Here is a 19,546-nt window from a genome sequence, read left to right as displayed (position 1 = left end):
GCATAGCTAAAGTAGGGAGTCCAGCCTACAGAGATAAGTGTTGGGTGAATTTAGTGTCTTCCTAAGCATCCAGAGTATTGCTAGGCACAGACTACGTATGTGCTCAATAAATGCTTGTGACATGAATGAGCTGTGTATGGAGAAATTTCTCAATAACTTATGAGTCAAAGAATAAAATACTTTTAGCTAAGCACTAATAAAAATGCTACATATGAAAACAGTAGGAGGCAGTCAAAATGATACCTAAAAGGAAATTTATGGTCTTCAGAGAATCTTATATTGAAAAAGCTGAAAGGTGGAAAATTATAGCGTTCAAGTCAAGAAGTTGGACAGTGATAAATAATAAATTCAAAGAAAGTAGAAGGAAGGAAAGAACAAATGTGTTATATGTTCTTGACTATGAAATTCATATTCGTATTCAGAAATTCAAATTAGTATTCAGAAATTCATAATTCAGAAATTAACAGAATAGAAAACAAAGATAAAATAAGTAGAGAGCTGGCCTTGGCTCTAGATCTCTCTGGATGGGAATGTGGTTTATTCATCAGTCTCTCTCTCCTGAGTCTTGAGAGAGCTAGCCTGAGGCCCATTTGCCTGTATTTGGTCTTTAATCCATAACATCTGCTGTAATAACAATAACGACATCACTAATAATCCTTTACATTTGTTGAGCTGTTACAGTTCAGAGTGCCAGAAGCAAGCAGTCTGGAATTCCTGATAGGAATGAACAAATCTATCTCATCAAATCCCCAAACACCCTATTAGGTAAGTAGGAAAGACATGTGCTTCATTATACAGATGAGCAAAGGGGCTCATTTATCTGAGGTCTCAATACTTTGAAGTCCCTTCTTTGCTCCCTTGATTCTTGTCCTTGAGACACCTGTTCTTTCTTCGGTCTATCTAGTCATTTCCTCGGAATCAGCAGCTTGTTCTGATTCCTGGGTTTCCCGCACAAGCCCCTCTCTTCTCTGACCTTCTTTACTTGGCTAGGAAGTCCAGGATGGCTATCTCGAGTAGATGGCTTCTCTCTCAACCTGTTTGTGAACTTCCTAAGGTGAAGGGGTGGGGAACAATCGTAGATGTCCTGGCACAGGGCTGGGCTTGGAGAAGGTCCTTAATTCTTGTTTGTTGATCTAAAATTTGATTTGGCAGGATTAGGCCTGTACCCGTCAGAATATATTCTGGGCTGTGTCAACCCCCACAGTTGTGCTTGAGGAAGAACCCGCCACCACTTGGGGAAATCCCCCACGTCTGTGCTTGCTAAGGCGGCCACGTGGTGCCTGGACATGTCAGGAGTCACTGGGAACGTAGGTCAACACTGGTACAGTCTCCTTGTAGGATTGTGGGGCAGGTGACCTTTCTGTGTCTAGGTTACGTTGGTCTGAAGGTATAATTAGGTCCCTGGCCCCCTTTCTCCATAACTGGAGAATTCCCAAAGTCCCACAGTCAACCTGTTTGACAAGTAACAGACAAATCCCAAGAGATAAAAGCAGACACACAGCTTTATCCATGGACAAATCTTAACACTTTATTCATCCCTTGGCAGGGAAAGGGGGCCTTGCTCACAAATAGTCAGCTGGTCAGGTGGAGGGGCTGGGGTATGTGTCGTCTATCCAGATAGTATAATATATACCACTGATTATGCAGAAAAAGGAAGGGAAGCAATAAGTTAAAAGCCACATAAGTTATGAAAAAATAATATACATATATTTTATATATCTTGTATCCCCACTGAGGATTTGCTCCCTTGGAAACCAATAAATAGCGGAGAAAAAGCAGCAATCAGCATCCTTTGGGACTTCCAGGGCTGAGTATATGTCTGAGTTCCCTCCAGCCTGAGAGAGTCAGTAGTAGCCTTTCAGCAACCCCACACAGGGCTGGAGGAGCTTGAGGCTTAGGAGGGGCCAAGGCCTCCTGGAAAAGGAGATGAATAAATCCAAGACTGGGGCTAGAAGAGGAGGGGAGGCAAGGGGCACGTAGGGAGAGAAGAGGGAAGGAGAGGAGGTAGCTGTGGAGTGGGAGGCTAGAGCTGCCAGGATCCCCCTGTGAGCCCCAAAGGTAAGAGCCAAGAGGAAAAAAGAGGAGCACTCCTCCCATCCTCAAATCTTGTTGGATGCAGAATTTCTCTTCGGTGTCATTGGGACGCCTCGGCATGAACTCAAGGGCTCAGAAGCTTCCAGACCAGCCTGGACTGTGCCTTCTTCATGGCCCTGCCAGAGACAGGGGAGTGGACATGGAAGAAGGGGAGCACAGGGGGAAGAAAAGGCAGGAGCGCTAACCCGCAGGTTTGGGGTGTTCCTGGGCTCCTTGATGGATGCAAAGGAGAGCAGGGCCAGGCTGTTTAGCCTGATGGGAAGAACAGAGACCCTGAGAAGCGATTCATGAGAAATAGGCCTGCGGTTTCATGGCTGGGATGGGGCTAGGGGTCTACAGGGCCTGATGCACCGATGTCAGGTTTCGGGCTTGGAAAAACCTGGGTCAGGGGTAGAGAGCTGAGATCCAAGGCAGGGTAGCGAACCCCAGGATGGCAGGGAGGAGAAGGGAGGGTCTGATTCCCGTGCCTGGTCTCGGGCTGCCATCAGCCTTCTCCCCAAGGAGCTCATCAAAGCACGAAAAGCTTCTGGAGAAGGTTCTGGGAGCTGGCTGAGCAGCCTGTCTAATTCTGACTGTGACCTGCTGGGAGGACTCCACAGGAGGAGGGAAGAAGCACAGGTGTCTGGGCCGATCTCAGAGGTCCAGGCTCAGGTCCCAACTACCCAGAGAGGTGCTTCCCTTTACTCCTGTCAGGTCCCTGGGGAGCCCAGGTGGTGCAGGACAGCCAGGGAAGCTCAGGACCCAGTCTCCACGGGACTTCAGATATGGGCAGGGGCCCAAGCAGTCCTCATCAGCCTCTGGTCCACAGCCGGCTGGAGCTGGGCAAGCAAGGGCACTGGCCTCGAGGCTGAGGCAAAGGCAAGACTTGAGATGTGAGTTTAGGGCAAGGGTTGGGCAGAAGGGTCAAAGGGACCTTGGTCAGAGCCCTCTGTTAGGGGAGGAGTCTCAGAGAAATGAGGAGGTAGAGACAAAAGTGACCCCAATTCCAGTTTTCCAGTCAGGAAACTTCTGGCCAGAGGTTGGACAGGTGGGGTTGTGAATATTCATATGGAGCACAGTGATTCTGAATAGCTGGTGACAGTCCTGTCCCACCCCTGGCACCCCCAGGAAGAATCATTGTTTCGAACCCTCCGTTCAGGATCAGGTTTGTTTCCCCTCCCAACCTAGAGGCCCCAAGCTGTTTTCTTGAGTCTTGCAGCAGCGGAGTGACATGGGGCTCCTGGAGTCCAGCTGCCTTATTCTGAGGTCTCCGACTCCTGCAAGAAGAACTTCTCTGACATTTCGGTGACTTTGATCACATGGCCCCTGCTGTTCTTCTTCTTCCGGGAGGGGGCTCTCGAGAGGTGAGACTTGGAAGCAACTACAGGGAACACAAGGGGTGGGGGAGAGAAGGGGCTGGAGGTATGGGAGCCACTTAAAATGATGTTTTTAGACTCGTGACCTCCCCCTTACCCCGCCTCCTCCCTCGTCGCCTTCCTCGTCATGGGTTCTGGGGCAAACAGACTCACCAGTTCTGGATCTGGATTGCATAGTGCTAACCATGGCTGCTGAAGGCAAGTCCATCCTGGGAAAGGTGGGAAATGGTGGGATGTGAAGGGAGCCTGTGGCTTATGTTTCCCTGGGATTGGGGGCCTGGGGACTGGAAGGTGGAGGGCAATTCTTGGTTGTCACTCCCAGCCCTGGGCTGCCCTGCTGTGTGACCCTGGCTAGCCAGGTTGTCCTCTCTGGGCCTCTGTCCCTTCTCCCCTGTATAAATGACTAGTATATACTGAGCACTTGTTTGTCACAGGCATTCGCATATAGAATCATATTAATCCTCTTCTCCTCAGGTGGGCGGGCCATGTTTATAATTAGCCCATTTTCCAGATGGGAAAACTGAGAATTTAATGGACTTGGGCCAAAGTCCCAGTTCAGAAGTGGCTGAGTCAGGACAGGAACCCAGGCCTGCCAGGCTCACAGGACTGTGCCAGAGGGGCGGGCTGGTTTTGTGCGGGGGCTGGTCCTTCAGGCCTCCCTTTCCTCCAGCCCCACCCCGCCGGCCCCACCCCTCACCGGCTCTCCTCGCCCTCCACCAGCTTCCGGTAGGTGGCGATCTCGATGTCCAGGGCCAGCTTGGTGTTCATGAGCTCCTGGTACTCGCGCAGCTGCCGCGCCATGTCCTTCTTGGCCTGATGCAGGGCATCCTCCAGCTGGGCCAGCTTGGCCTTGGCGTCCTGGAAGGCCAGCTCCCCCTGCTCCTCGGCCTCTTGGATGTTCTCCTCCAGTTTCAGGCACTGCAGCCAGGAGAACAGAGTTGGAAAGGCTCAGTGAGCAGGGGTGGGAGGGAGAGTGGGCCAGGGCCAGGAGGCTACCTCTGTGCTTGGGGGACAGAGGACTAAGCAACGCATTCCTGGGCTGGTAATGGGTTGCACTGCAGCAAGAGGGGGTTCAGCGAGACCTAAGGAGATACTTTCTGAAGGCTGCCAAAGAGAGAAGCACCACAAGCCCCCAAAGGAGCCTGTCCCAGCTGTCCTTACTTGCTCTAAAGCCTTGAGTTGGCTGGAAGCCAGGGCTTAGGCCTCTATGCCCTTCTCTCTGTATAGCTGTCGGGAGGCGGTGGGCTCTGGGTATGTGTGGTGGTGGGGTGCTCTAACGTTCCAACAGCCCTGGCCAGTTCACAGAGCACTTTCACGTGCAAAGCTTATGTGATCCCCATAGCTATCTTAGGAGGACCGTTGAGGAAACTGAGGCACAGAAGTGCTAAGTGACCTGCCCAGGTCACTCAGTTGGGTCTTGCATGTACTCAGCATTGGTGAGTGTGGGACAGTATGAGTCCTTGCACTCCTCCCTGCGCCACCTCCAGGTGGGTCCTCCAGAACTCACGTGGCTCTTGATGGAGAGGATCTGGGATCGGAGCTTCTGAATGCGTACGTTGAGGTCAGCGATCTCGCTGCGGCTATTCTGGAGGCTTTTCCCAAACTCAGCTGAGCAGGCAACCTGCTCCTCCAGCTGGAGGGCGTAGGGGACGTGATGGTGAGGGACTGCTCACTGTGTTCCTCCCAGGGCCCCCCATCCATCACCTCTTGCTGCCCTTTTTTCTCTCCCTCACTCCAAGCCTCACCTCCTCCTCTGTAGCCACCATTCCAGGGCAGCCTCTTTCCGTCTCCTCCCTCACCGTGTCCTCCTCCTGGCTGCCCTAGACTGAGCCCCATGGGCTGTGCCCATACCTGGCCAGGCATTGCTGGGTAGCAGCACCACCAGCTTCTGAAGGATGCAGACTGTGGGCTTTCCCTGCCCCTGTCACCCCTTGGGGCCCAGCACAGGGCTGGGCTCTCTAATTCTCTATACCTCCCTGTGAGCCAACTGCTATGGTCCCCCCCGCTTGCTTCCCTATTCCTTTGTCCCAGAATCTTCGCACACAGCTGAAGGCAACCTCAGCCATGGCTGGCGCAGCCCCTCCTGTCCTGGCTGCCTCCGTCTACCCAGTGCTGACAGCCCCAAACCTTGCTCCGGGAGTATGCCTTGGCCTCCTCCAGGCTGCGAGCCACGATGGCATCATACTGGGCCTTCACCTCCTCCACGATGCCACTCAGGTCGATGTGGCAGCGGCTGTCCATGCCCACGGTCACTGACACATCCTTCACTTGGGCTGCCAGGTCCTTTAGCTCCTGGCCAGGCACAGACATGGGGGGCTCAGGGCCAGTGCGGCACCCTGACCTCAGCCCTCCATAGTCCCCCATTGTCTCTTTCTCCCCAGGGTGGGTGCAGGGTGGGCTACTCTGTCTCCCTAGAGAGATGATCAAAACATAAATGCCTCCCCACGATGCCTCTCAGCTTGTACTCGGGAAGCATCTCGCCCCGCTACTCGCCCACCCTTTGGCCTCTCTCTCTGAGCGGAGGAGAGGGGCTCAGGGAGGACTCCTGGCCCCAGAGGTCCACCCTACCAGCCTTATTCCTTTTCACCTTTTCCCCACTGTCTATGCTGCGGCCCCCTCCCAGGGTGGGACACCTTCCTCCTGGCTGATCCGAAAAGGCCCAGGATGTCTGGGCCTGGGGAAGTTGTCCCTTTTGCTCGTTGCTGCATCATTATGGCTCAGTGGTGTGCAGCTTAGCCTCCTTCCTTGGATGGGGAGCTCCTTGAGGGTCTGGCAGAGCCATTTCATCTCCAGATCCCCCATATCGGGCAAGGGAGCATCTCAGTTTGTTGAATAAATGTTAGAGTGAAAGCTCATGAATGATGAGGGGCAGGAGCGGGGCTAGAGGCTGACAAGCCTCTACTCCCCATATACCCCGCCCCACCACCCCACCAGAGGCCAAGGCTAAGGTCACTTCAGGGTCACTCTGAAGACTCACAGCCCCCTCCTCATCTAGCTGAGGGGCTTGCCCAGCAACAAGAAGACTTGGCCTTAATATTCTTTACCTTCTCCCTATCATTTTGGACCCCTCTGTGTCCCTCCTCTGTCTTCTTCTCTGCTTAGGACATGCCAATCCCCATCCTCCGAGACCCCTGCAAGTGGTCAAGCCTCCTGTTTCACCAGGAGCTCATTCTAGGCCTGGCTGTGGGCTAAGTGCTTTGCAGGCAGCCTCACATTTCATCCTCACCAGGCTGGCATGAGAGTTAGCCCCAGATTACAGACAGGAAAGAAACTGCGGCACGAAGAGGTTATGTAAAAAGCTGTGAGCCCAGAGCCCTTTGCTGTTTCTGCTGAAGCCCCTGTCTGTCTTTCCTCCCCAGAATGGCTTTCTATCATGCCTGACAGCTTCTGGCCTGAATGCTCAGGGGTGCGTAGAGAGGCAGGTGGGGTCAGGGGTCTTCAGAAGGGGCTGCAAGGCATCACCTCTCAAGCCCTGGGCTGCTTTCCCTGGGTGTGCTAAATAACTGCCAGGATCTGGTTGCCCATTGGGAAGGAGGAAGAGGGGGCAGAAGCAGAGTGTTGGTGGCCAGCATTGTATAGAGTGAGTCAGGTGGCTGAGGCCTCCGTGGAGCATGGAGGGTGGGGCAGGTGCCCTGGGAGGTGGGGGTGGATGTCATCTGGAGGAGAGAGGGTGTGGGCCAGGGACTTACAGTTACACATTCTGGTATTCACAGTCCAGCCCTGACCTCCCACTTCATTCATCAAATTTTGGTCAGTGTTCCCATTTTTCTGGTATACATATATATGTTAACTTATTTGTTTGAATCAGGATCCGAACAAGGTCCATACATTGCAATAGATCCATATTCTCTAAGTCTCTTATTCTATAGATACTCCTTCCATCTCTCTCTGTCTCTTTCTCTTTCTCTCTCTCTCTCTCTTTTTTTTTTTAAATTGAAAACGTCAGGTTGCTTGCCTTGTAGCATCCCCCATAGTCTAGATTTTACTTGTCACATCGTGGGCTGGTGTTTATCATGCTCCTCTGCCCCTGCATTTCTGAAAGCTGACAGTTGGATCTGGAGGCCTGCTTGGATACAGGTTCGGTTTTGGCTCCTGACCTCATTCTGACCCTGGTTCCTGACTTTGGCTTCCCGCCCCTTGACCCCCTGTCCATCAAAGAGGTTGTAGTTGAGTCTCTGGCGTCCGCTTGCAGAAGCCGGTACTTCTGAACTGCAGCTTGACCCCCCGTAGTCGTAGACTGCAGGGCCCAGGGCAGCTGGAGCCACATGAGTAGCCACGAGGCCAGCTGAGGAAGGCTGCTGTCTCCCTGTCTGCTCCCTGCCTGAGCTGCCCACTAGCATCCCTGGTGACAAGGATCAGCTCCTAGAAAAGGAGTGGTGGGCATCCTTAAGCCCCTCTGGCGGCAACCTGTCTCTGCCTGGGAACCGGCAGGACCCTGAGCCCAGAGGCCAGCTAACTGCCCCTTGGCAGTTTCCCGACCAGAGGTTTTGGTTGATCTTCAAATGAACTTAAGAGATCTCTGTGCAAAAGCAGGGGAGAGCCTGACCCATGCCAGAATATGGCATGGTGCCTACGGACTCGCGCCCTACCTCTGCTACCCCCGCTCGTCCTCGGAGACTAACATTTCCCATATGGAACTGACATCCTGGCAAGGACTGCTTGGCTGTGGACAGTTTCAGAGATGTAGCTTTGGGGCTTCTTTGGTCAACAAATTGTGGGGTCAGTGGGCATGGGGAGTTTCAGGTAAAGCCCTCCATTGGCACTTCTAGCCCAGGCCTAAGTTGGCATTTGTTATGGGCCAGGAAAAGGCCAGGGCGGTGTCAGAACACATGGTGGGAAGGCTTCCCCGGTCAGGGACTGGCAAAACACAGCTGATGGAGCAGCCTCAGATCCTTTCTAGAAAGAGGCAGGGTAAGCACAAGCTTGGTAAACAGAAGCAGGAAATGGAGGGTTTAGAACACCTACAGACCTGTTCAGACGTGCCAGCCCCTTGGAGCTGCAGAAGGTATAACAATGCTGCCTTGTATGGTATGGAAGTGCCACCATGAGATGTGCACCCCCAAGTTGGAAAGAATTAAGCTGAAGTAAAGTTTAGAGCTTCTCTTGGGAGCCAGAGCCTGAGGATGCCGCCACGTGTGTGACCCACAGGTCCGTGTAGACAGTGACTCTGAGGGGGTAGCTTAGTGCCGCTCGGTCAAATATAGTGTATAATGGCATTGGGATCTGAATACCACCACCTTGTATGAGCTGGGTAACCTGGCCAAGGTTTTAAACCTCTCTGAGCCTCAGTTTTTTCATCTGTAAAATGGGTATAATTATAAAACTAAAACCAGCTAATGTTTAGAAATGCTTACCATGTGCCACAGCAAGGGCTTCAGGATATACTAACAAAATAAATTTTCACAACAGGCCAGTGAGCCAGGCGCTATTATTTTCCCTCTTTCACAGATGGGGAAATTGAGGCATAAAAGAACCTGTTCCCGAGTTCGCGTAATTACTGAGCCAGGATTCAAAGCCAAGCTGCTCTAAAGTCTGTGTTCTCTTAATCATTATCCCTACTTCATAGAGTGTGAGGATTAAATGAGATTCTATTTGTAAAGCACTTAACACAGTGCCTGGGATGTAGTAGGCCTGCATTAAATAATAGCTAGGGATACTGTCATAACTAGAGAAGGTGATGGAGCTGGGGCAAAGTGTCCAGGAGAAGAGCAGCCCATTCCTGGAGCAGCCTCCCCAAGGCACCTCCAGGCAGGCTCCAAAGTAGCTTACCCATGTCAGGCTCTCCATGCAGTGATCTGCATCCCAGGAGGTGTGCCCGACTGCAGGGGGTTGTCAGCAGATTGCTAGCTAATCTCCCTGGAACCAGAGTTTATGGGTGGGGCAGGCGTCGTTCTGGCTGGTTGCAGCCAGGCCCCAAATGCCCTCTGGAGCTGGAGAGTACCTTGGAAGCTGAAGGGGAATGTGAGCCTGTCAGCCCAGGCTTCTCTCATTAGCCTGTGTACTTGGAAGTGAGGGGCAGGGGTTGCTCAAGAGGCTGTAGCAGTAGATGAGGCCCTGAGCAGCCCATGGACTTTGGCTCCTGGGAAAGGCTTTCAGGCCTTATTTCTATTAAAGTGCACAAGTATGCGTGTACGCAGTGTGTGTGTGTGTGTGTGTGTGTGTCGCTCCAAAGTGGAAACCAGCATGTCCAGCCCTCCTGGGGCTACTGATGTCAGCCATGGTTTTCTTCCACCTGAGGTGGCCATGGCTAGCACCTTCCTTTGCTTTGACTTGCTTTGTCTGATGTGGTAACCACTAGCCCAGCCATATGTGGTTGTGAGCACTTGAAATGTGGCTAATCAGAACTGAGATGAGCTTAAGTATAAAATACACACCAGATTTTGAAGGTTTAGTATGAGAAAAAGAATGTAAAATAGCCCATTCATTTTTTATATTGATTACGTGTTGAATAATCATATTTTGGATATATCAGGCTAAATAAAATATATTATTAACATTAATTTTTTCTATTTCCTTTTTTAAAAATATGGCTACTAGAAAACTTAAAATTATTAAGTTACATAATTATGTATAAAATTATTTAAAATACATGACATATGTGGCTCACATTACATTTCCATTAGTGCCGGCTTAGAGACTCCACTGGTATGGGGAAACTTTTTAGCAAAGGGTCAGTATTGGCTTCTCAGTCTGTGACGGAACGTGGAGAGAAACGCGGACCTCACGTCCTAACACCAACCTGCACCTTGCTGCCTCTCAAAGTAATAGTAACTGCTCTAATGCCCTGAGAACCTATGACATTTCACTGCAGTTCCTTCTCCACAGCAACCTTATACCAGCACAAGCCATATCCTTCACCCCCTCTGCAGTATCCTCCCCAGTACCCACCAAGGGCTGCCTGTCACACTTAGAATAAGGTCCAAAGCCCAGCTCAGGGCCCAAGGCCCTACGTGAGCTGACCCCTGGCCGCTCTGCTCTAGCCACAGCTGCTTCTTTCTCTCCCTTTTATCACCAAACTCACTCCTGCTATAGGTGCTTTGCACAGTTCTTCTTTCCGCCCATGGCCTCCTCAAATCTCTACTGGGCTGGATCTTCCTGGGCCTCCTCTGGCTTGCACCTCCTCTGAGACCTCCCCTGACCTTGGGGTCTGACGCTTTCCCCTCCCTCCAGCACTATCTCGTCACTTGCTTTCTTTGTAGTCCAGCACTTTTCACCCTCCAAAATCATCTTGTTCAGATGTTTGTTTACTTGCTTACTACCTGTCCCCTCCTGAGAGCAGGAACTTTGGCCGTCCTGTTCACTGCTGTGATATCAGTGCCTAGCACCTAGCAGGCGTGCAGAAAACATTTGTTAAACATTTGTTAGTCCTCGTCACAACCCCATGAGCCTGGTACTATTACTCGTCCCGTGTTATAGGTGAGGAAACTGAGGCACAGAGTAGAGAAATAGCTTGTCCAAAGTCACAGAAATGGTATAAAAAAGAAAAAGAAAAAAAGACATAGTCAGGATTGAGGTCCAAGGGCTGTAAAATCTACATGGAGCCAGGGGCTAAGGAGTTTTGGGGCTGTGACTCTGGCAATGCTCAGGTTATCGTAGGTTATGCCTGGCCTTCCTCCAGCTACGTCTCCATACTTGCAGAACCTCTGCCTTGGCTTAGAACTTGGGCTCTGGGCTTGCTGAGATGTGGGCACACAGTGCAGAGGGCAGATTTGGAAACACTGGCCTTGCTGATGTCTGCCTGGGCTAGACCCACAGTGAGTTTAGGCAGAGGAGCCACTAACCTGCCTCTCAAGCCAATCAGTGGTGCCCCTGGTTCATCCACAAAGGGCTTGGCTTGCCTGTGGAGGACTCTGCCAGGGACATGAAGCTCTTCACCGTGGCTGATGTGGGTGGTCTGCTTGGGAGGTCTGCCTCCCTGCTGTTCCCAAGGGCCACGGTATTCTCTCTGCTCTGCTCCCTCCCATGGCCACAAACAGGGGTCAGGCCCACAGAAACCCCATCTGGGGGCTGAGTCTGATGGAAGGGGTGTGGCTGTGGCAGCCATGAGGCCCAATCTCCCTCTCTAGAGGACGAGGCCATGAAGTCAAGGTCAGCAGCCCCTAGGGCCATTGCAGCAGAATTTTTTGATTGCAGTGGCGACTTCGATCCCTGCCCTAATCTTAGCCGTGTTGCCATAGCTTGGCACCAGCAGTCTGCAGCATATAGGCTGCCAAGTCCTGTCATCTCCAACAATGGTTCTGCCTACTCACAGCTGAATCGAAGCATCACCCCTATACCTCCTTGTCCCTGAAACAAGGGGTGTAGAGAGGGAACCACAGATCCCAAAGGAGGCCCAGAAGATGGAGTGGATCAGAGGGGTGGCGTCCAGCAGCCAGCAGCAGGGGCCATCTGCTGACTGCACCTGCAATGCACTAGGCTTTACTGGGCCATTGTCCCCCTAGGCTCGGCTGAGGACTTAGGGACAAATGAGAATGTCTGGAGGCTCCTCTGTCTGCATTTGACTGGGTCATTTTTGTTGTGCAAAATCTAGTTTTGTCTGGGAACCAGAGAATCCAACTCCAGGTTTTCTCTGCCTTGGCCCCGAATAGGGAAGTACGACGTGTGTTGTACTATCAGAGCTGGAACTGTGGGTGCTTGAGAGTGAGGCTGCAGGGAAAGATTAGTTCAATAAGAGTGGCCATTTGAGACCCCTGGTTTCCTGCTCTGAGGCCACCTCCTGAGCCTCGTCCAGATGCTCCTGGTCCCCTGTGTGCCCTCAGCACTTCTGCACACAAAAGGCACAGGTTCTCCCTGAGAGAGTGGTCTTTTGGGAACCTGCCCATGCTCCATGAAATGAGTAATGAGTGAAAATGTTGGATTATTGACGGTAGTGCAGGAAGGGGTTTAGGGAATCCTTACAATTGTGGCCGGAAACAGTGAGTGACTCTGAAGGTTCCACATCCCACTGGATTGCCCTTCCCTCCCCTGCACCCCTGAGCCATGGACCCATCAGCTCTTGGCTTAGCAGGACACTGGCGCTGTCTTCTCACCTGCTCATAGATGGTTTTCATCAGCTCCACAAAGCTCTGCAGGCCTTTTAACTTGGTCTCCAGTTCGGTCCGTCGAAGACACTCTGCATCCAGGTCCTGGGGGTGGGTACAGTGGTGAGTGATGGGAGAGGGAGAGTCGAGGGGTCCCAGGGCAGGAGTGGAGGGGGAGCCTTTGCTTCCTGGGTGAGATGGGGGTGATTCTCAGAGGAGACCTGGCTCAGAAGCTGAGAGGATGAGCAGGGTGGGGGCAGGTATCTCTCTGTCTGTCTGCCTATCTGTGGTTCTGGGACTCAGGCCTTTGAGGGCTTTGCTTGGGGATCTGGAGGGAAAGTAGGCAGATGGTCCATGAGGAAGGATTCCCTGGGGGAGGCTGGGCAGGCTACCTTCTTCAGCTGGACGAAGGTAAACTCCATGTCTGTGCGCTTGGAGATCTCATCTTCATACCTGGGAGTGAGGGAGGAGAGAGAGGAGAAGAGGGAGAGAGAGGAGAGGAGGGAGAGAGAGGCTGTTTAGCCGGACGTGGCAGGGGCCTGGGGTTTGGTTAACCCTCCTTGGGTGGGGATCAGGGCCTCTGCTGTGAGTGCATTTGGTACACTGTGCCAATTAGAAAGAAGCGGTCCTTCCTTCAGACAGATAGAGCCCCCGTCTTCTATGACACAAGCCCTCTCCCCCATGATATCCCAATGTTGGCTCTGGGGAAGCAAGCAAACTTGTTCTCTTTCCTGACAATCAGCCAGTCCTCTCCTAGTGGCATCTGTCCCTTTCCTGGCTCTGCTCCACATTCATCTCTGCCAGGAAGCCTCTCCTGATTGCGCGGCCTTTTCACTCTGATACTTTGTTCCCTTTTCTTTTTCCTGTCTCCTCCCACAGGAGTCTCAGTTTCAAATAAGCAGTACCTTTGGTCAAGTCTGCACCAAGCATTCTGCTTATCTTTCACTCTCTCTCACTTTCACCCTCCCCACAGCCCCACCCTTCTCCCCTCTACTAGATGGTAGGACACCATCCCGTCATGTTCCCTCCAGAGGGAGGACAGGAAGAGCATGAGCTTTACAGTAAGATGGACCCCCAGTGTAGTTTTAAGCAGGTCACTCCGCCCCTCCTTCTTGAACTCCCTTGTCTACCGTGGGGTGTGTGCGTGCGTGGGGGCTGCGGAGTCCACCCCTGATGCAAAGGCAGACATATTAGTCAGTACTCAACTAAGGTGGATCCCATCTCTTCTCAGATTTGCCTCCTTGCTCAAGTCCGCCTCAAGGACACTGTTGGATGGGAGATGGGATCCGGGACCTTACCCTCTTCCTCTAGTGAAGATGTCTGTCTGGGCTCCCTGGGGTGGGCGTCTGCTATCCACAGACTGCCCCCTCAGCCCTAGCTGCCCCAGCAGAAGTGGGGATTCTTTGGCTTCCTGTTTTCTTCTCTCCTCTCCAGGGACTGCTTTAATCACTGGCAGCTCTAATTACAGCCGCCCGCCTGCCCCAGTCCCCACCTCACGGCAGGGGCAGCGTCACCCATCGCCCGCCCACATAGGCTGGCTGGACCTGCCACCCTCAGGCTTTCTTCTGCCACCCCTCAGGCCTTCTTTTCCATCAACTTATCTGAGGAGCTGAGGGGAGCGGATCTGCCTGGTTGAGAGCCCACAATGCATTCGGGTCCTGGAACTCAGTGTGCTGAGCGTGCACTCTCTCTGGCTACTGCCTTGGATTCCAAGAGTCTGTGTGGGGCTCTGAGGGTGTAAGTCACCAGGGCGGAGTGGAGTGGTGGGCCAGGGAGACTGTTCTGCAGTCTGGGCTTGCCAGGGTGGAAAAAGATGCCCAAGAAACTTCACCTGCACCTGCTCCTGTGACCCTCAGAGTCCCCGTCCTGTTGGTTTCATTTCACAAATGAGAAAATGGAGACTCAGAGGAGGGCTTGAAGGCTCCTGTGGTGTGCTGGTTAAGCATGGGGCTCCAGAGCCAGGCTAGCTGGGCTCAAATCCTGCTTTCCTGCTAACCAGCTGTGTGACCTCGGATAAGCCACTTGAGTGTGCCTTAGTCATGATAATGGTGATGTCGTGAGGCCAAAATAAGTTAGTACATGAAATGTTCACAACAGTACCTGCCTCCCACTAAATCTATTGCTACGATGATTACCTGAGCTCTGTTCTTTCCAACACCAGGCCCATGCCCTCGGCCCCTCTGCCTTGGCCTCTAGCGTTTTCAGAGAGAAACTGTGGGAAGCTTCTTTGCAGAGAGAGAGAGTGGGTGGTTCTCTGCACATCCTTCACAAATCCTCAGGGCTGGGCTGACTGGAACAGGTTTCTCTTTGAGATCTGGGGTCTGCTGAGGAATTCCCTGCCCTGGGGACAGGGGCCTGGGAAGCCCAAACTAGAAAAACACCTCATTGACCGGCCTTCCCCACACAGCCCTGTGGTCAAATCTCTTTCCTTCTCCTCTTCCCTTTGGATAGCAGAGTTCTGCCTGCCTTGGTTCCGGAGAGCTGTCCAGTGGGGGCCCTCCTTATCCCTCACTGCTTTCCCATCCTTTTGTACAGCCTTCCCTCCTCTCTGCTCATCGACTCCCCTGGATTTTAGCCCCGGTTCGCCCCCTCAACCAGATGCTCCCGCAGATGCTCCTGTGCAGCGAACAGCGTTCACAGCTGTATGCAGCATTCCTGAGTCACGTACTGTGTGGTGCTGGGCCAGCTGTTCTGCCTAGGTGGGCTTCTGCTTCATTCTTAGTAAATAGAAATGTCAGCCAGCTGGTCTTTGGGGTCCTGGCTACGTCAAAGCTTTGGAAAGTCTTCATTTTTATAGAGGCTTAGGTGATGCCATCTCTCCTATAATCCCCAATTTGCCAGCCACCAGCTCCCAAACTCGTTCTCAGTCCTTTTCAGCTTGTCACACCCGTACCCCTCTTCCCACTTGTTTATTTCTAGGAGTGAAGCTGATCTCATCAGCCTTGTAGAGGCAGGGCACACCCCTCCCTGTCAGGGCTTGGCCTGGCGTCTCCTGGCTCCTGGAGGCCCCCAGGCTCTGCACAGCCAGGCTGCAGCTGCCCCTGCTTTGGTCTGCAAACCCAAAGCCCTCCAGCGTCGCTTCCCTCAACTCAGGTGGGTTTCCTACCCAGAGAGGGGAAGAGAAGCCCTAAACCGAAGTAATAATATCAAGCAGCAGATGGAAACCAGGCAGCAAGCCAGATGAGGGGGCTGAGACAGATTAGAACAAGAAGTAGTGTTTGTACAGAACTTCCAGTTACAAAGTGTCTCCATGGATGTGATCTGGCTGGGCTCACAAGAGCAGCCTCTTGAGGTGGATGGCCGAGGTTAGGGATGGGACTTAGCATGCATGGCTGTGTGACAGAGGACAAGCCCTTGCCCTCTCTGGGCCTGTGTTTCTTTCTCCTAAAAGGATGATCCCAGGCCCCCATCCAGCTCTGCCATTTTCTGAGTCTTTGAGCTTCTATTAGATATCGATGAAATGAGTCACAGTTTCTGGTGCACTGACAGTTTCCCCCAGCGTGGTCAGAATGGGCAATCAGATTTCCCATGTGTTTCCCTAGGACTTGGGAGGGCAGGGCTGGGGGAGAGGTGGCCCCCAGGCCAGGGAGGGGTCCAGCCATGAGGACCAACTCAGGCCTGTTGGCTGGAAAGTTCCAATCAGATCCACAGATGAGGAAACTGAGGCCCAGAGTAGGGAGAGTTTCCTGTGTGACCATCCCTTCTGAATGTGGCCTGAGCAGGAGAGGTCATGCAGAGAGGTGCTGGGCAAGCTGAGCCTCAGCCCAGGTTCCTGGACTCCTGACAGGCTGCTCCCACCCTCCAGCCCCGGTTGGCTGGCTGTTCTAGAGACAGCAGGCCTCACCTTGGGTCAGCAGGGCTTGGAGTAGGGCCCAAGCACTGGCGGAGGAGGATGGAGTTAAGCCATATCCTGTCCTCCCCTCACCCTGGATGGGGACCTCATTGCAAGGAGACCAGGTTCAGGTGCACAACCTCTCTGGTCTGCCCAGCCTCCTTGTCCATGAAGCCCTGGCCAATCTCTGGTCGGAGAGTGTCATTTCTCCTCCGAGCCACCCAATTGCCTGGTCTGCCTTTCTAGATTGGCCAATTCAGTTCAGCAAAACTTCATTAAGCACCGCACTGTGTGTGCTGAGCACTTCAGCCTTCAAGAGATAGAGGAATGGCCATTTATAACCACACTGAACTCCCGACTTTTTCCTCTTAGCAGCTTTAGTTGGTATCAGCCATCATCCTTCCCACTCCACACAGAAGGAAATTGAGGTTTGCACGTTAGGCAACTTGACCGACATCACAAAGCTAGGGAGGGATGGGGGCAGGGAGTAAATGTCTATACCCAAGCTTGGGCCCTTAACCACACTGGTGGGCCACATTGCCTGCCAGCTTGTTCCTGTCTGTCTGCCCTGCTAAGTTGTAAAAGTATCTTGCAGGCCGGGGCTGTGTTTCCCTCATCTCTCCGGATCCCAAGTTGGCCACTAATGTCAGCGTGCACTACCTGCGGGGGAATTGCTTCTTTATTCTAATGAAACTTACCACTTCTGTCCTCTGCCTGCACCTGCTCCTGCATATCCAAAGCAGGAGCCCATCTGTTGCTCTAGCTGGTGACGTAATTTCCCATTGCCAAGGGGACGTGTGGGTGAGAGCAAGCATGTTTATGGGAACGGGAGGAGGGGATAGGAGATGGTGGTTGCAGTGGTACTCAGGGTGGGCCCAGCAAGCACAGGGTTTATCTGCCAGACATCGTAAGAATGACTTCAGCGTAAGACTCCCTATTTGGGGGTAGGGAAGCTGTGGATTCATTGCCATATTCCCCCAATATTTAAAATACCACTTGGCACATAGTAGGTTCTCAATAAGTATGTCTGGAATAAAGAAATGTTCTTTTAAGAAGTGTCCTCTTTTTCTGGCTTGGGTGCCCCAGACCTTGCACTTGAGTGCAGGTTGGTCCCCACTCGCAGTCCCTGCCCACAGTCCCCATAGGGCGCACCCTACCTGATTCGAAACTCCTCGACTTTCTCAAGCATCTGCAGCAGGTTGGCCTCCAGCTGTCCCCGCTCCTGGCTCACTTTGCGCAGTTCCTCCTGCAGCCGGCCCTGATACTTCTCATAGAGGTGCCCAAGGTCAAAGGCAGTAGAGCCCTGGCCCTGCAGGAAGCTCCAGCGGGTCTCCAGCAGCCGGTTGCGCTGCTCCAGGGCCTGCACCTGGACGAGTAGGAAGGCTTCGGTGAGAGGGCCAGGTGTGGACGAGTTGGGCGCAGAGGCCCTGGGCCAGCCACCTTGCCCCCGTGGAGGCTTCCCTTGGAAGTGGTAGCTCATCTGCTCTCTGCACCTATCTGGGCCCTTACTCAGCAAGTTCAAGTGGCATCTCCAATTACTGATCGTTCAAACTGAAGATGGTGAGATAGGAGGGAATCAGAGAGAGGCGGAGCCAGTTAGCAAAGATTTCGTAGGGAGGAGCAGGGCCAGCTAGATGAGTGAAGGGGGAATGAAGTGTGAATGTGACAGGCTCTCCATGCCCGCCTGGGGCTTGGGCGGGAGACCCCAGGGAACCTCAGAGGCTCATCTGCTGCGCCCCCTCGACAAGTCTGGTCTCATCTGGCCTTGGAAACTCAGCAGGGTAGGGCCTGGTTAGTACTTAAAAGGAATCTTCCCTGCAACTGTGGACTTGTAGCCTTTCCGGTCCTCAGTTTCAGCAGGTAGAAGTTGGAGATGGTATCACCTGGCCTGCCCACCTCTGAGGGCTGTTGGGAGAAGGGCCTGGGATGTGCTTTGGAATAGTAATAATAGCAAATGCTTATATGGCCTCTATTGGATGTCAGGCCTGTCCTAGGGCTTGACATCTTTAACTCATTAACTCCCCACGACAACCTCATGGGGTAGGTATTGTTATTAGCTGTACTTTACAGATGAGGAAACAAGGCCACAGAAAGGTTAAATAACTTGCCCAAGGTCACACAATTATCAAGTGGTAGAGCCAGGTGTAGAATCCAGTTAGTTTGTGTTTAGAATCTCTTAACCACGGTAACACGTCTCCTGTCTGCTGCTGGGGTCACTGCAGGCCCTGGGACCCACTTGCCCTTCCTGGCTGGCTTCTGCCTCTAGTTAGGGCCAGTTTTGCCTTGAGGATAAAGACTAGGGGGCTCTGGGCTCAGCTACTCCTCTCGAACTCTGCCTCCTTCACACTCTCCTGCTTAGACTGCTACACGGGCTCCCACAGCCCTCAGCTCACATCCCAGCCACTGGCAGGCTGTCAGGGTTCCTCTTGAGTTCTCTCCTTCCCTCCTCCCAGTCCAGCCCAGCCTGAGGCTCCCCCTGCCTCTTCCCCACCCTGCCAGTCCTCTCCAGGCTCCAGCCTCTCTTTGGCACGACCATTTCCACCATCCCAGTCCCTTTCTAGTTGTGCTACCAGCTCTCTTCCTGCAGGAAGCCTCACCCCTTCCCTCCTATATGAGGCCCTCAGTTTATCTGCTCCTCCCTTGTCCTGACCTACTACCCTCCCTGTCAGCCTGAGAGCCATCTGCTCTCCTCCTGGGGTTCCTAACCCCATGATGCCCGGGATAGGGGTGGGCCACTGAAGCAGGAGAGACGGCTGGGGCCTGTATGGTGCGGGCTGTCATAGTCGTGAGAATGTGGTGATAACCAGTTCAGTGACGTTCCCTATGACCATGGGCAAATAGCTAGGTCTCCTCCCTCTCACTGCTGGTGCCAGCACCCAGAATCACAGTCCAAAAGAACCAGAATCTTAGCCAGGAGCCTTTGGAGCAGCTGGTCTGTACCCTTCATTTGCAGAGGAAGAGATGGGGGCCCAGGGCAGTCAAAAGACTTGTCCAGTGTTACACAGCAACTTGGTGGCCAAGCTTCCTGACAGGCCCATGTGATGGTGGCTGCTACTCTGGACCGTCATAGATTTCTTATTCCTCCTGCATCTGGGCACCGGGGAAGGGGGAGCCCTTCTCTCTGCCCTGCCCACCTCCCCAGGTTTGCATGAGATACTTCGATGCCCTTGAGAAGTGCCCCTTGACATTCGTGGTGACGACACAGCAGGAATATTGAACGATAGCCTCTGTGGGCTGTCATTCCC

At 53.0% G+C, this 19,546-nt stretch overlaps 1 protein-coding gene across 21 annotated transcripts in view; it reads right to left on the bottom strand.

The window, feature by feature from the left end:
- Positions 1-1,502: 1,502 nt before the first annotated feature.
- The window catches only part of KRT80 (keratin 80), a 41,749-nt gene continuing 23,705 nt past the window's right edge, over positions 1,503-19,546 (bottom strand). For 19 of the 21 annotated variants that reach the window (XM_039862280.1, XM_039862281.1, XM_039862282.1 and 16 more), the window contains 8 exons: positions 17,459-17,667; positions 12,862-12,922; positions 12,479-12,574; positions 5,577-5,741; positions 4,957-5,082; positions 4,147-4,367; positions 3,603-3,658; positions 1,503-3,454 (listed from right to left, as the gene is read on the bottom strand). In XM_039862280.1, the coding sequence (XP_039718214.1) occupies positions 3,330-3,454; positions 3,603-3,658; positions 4,147-4,367; positions 4,957-5,082; positions 5,577-5,741; positions 12,479-12,574; positions 12,862-12,922; positions 17,459-17,667 (1,059 nt within the window). In that variant the 3' untranslated portion in view covers positions 1,503-3,329. Of the gene's footprint in view, positions 3,490-3,602; positions 3,659-4,146; positions 4,368-4,956; positions 5,083-5,576; positions 5,742-12,478; positions 12,575-12,861; positions 12,923-17,458; positions 17,668-19,546 lie in introns of all 21 variants that reach the window. The other 2 variants (XM_039862285.1, XM_039862288.1) reach the window with 1 other exon arrangement.

The sequence above is a fragment of the Pteropus medius genome, unplaced genomic scaffold (genome assembly GCF_902729225.1).
Source record: "Pteropus medius unplaced genomic scaffold, Ma_sr-lr_union100, whole genome shotgun sequence".
NCBI classification, from domain to species: Eukaryota; Metazoa; Chordata; class Mammalia; order Chiroptera; family Pteropodidae; genus Pteropus; species Pteropus medius.
The sequence above is the reverse complement of the archived record's forward strand: the minus strand, read 5'-3'. Positions and strand labels throughout refer to the sequence as shown.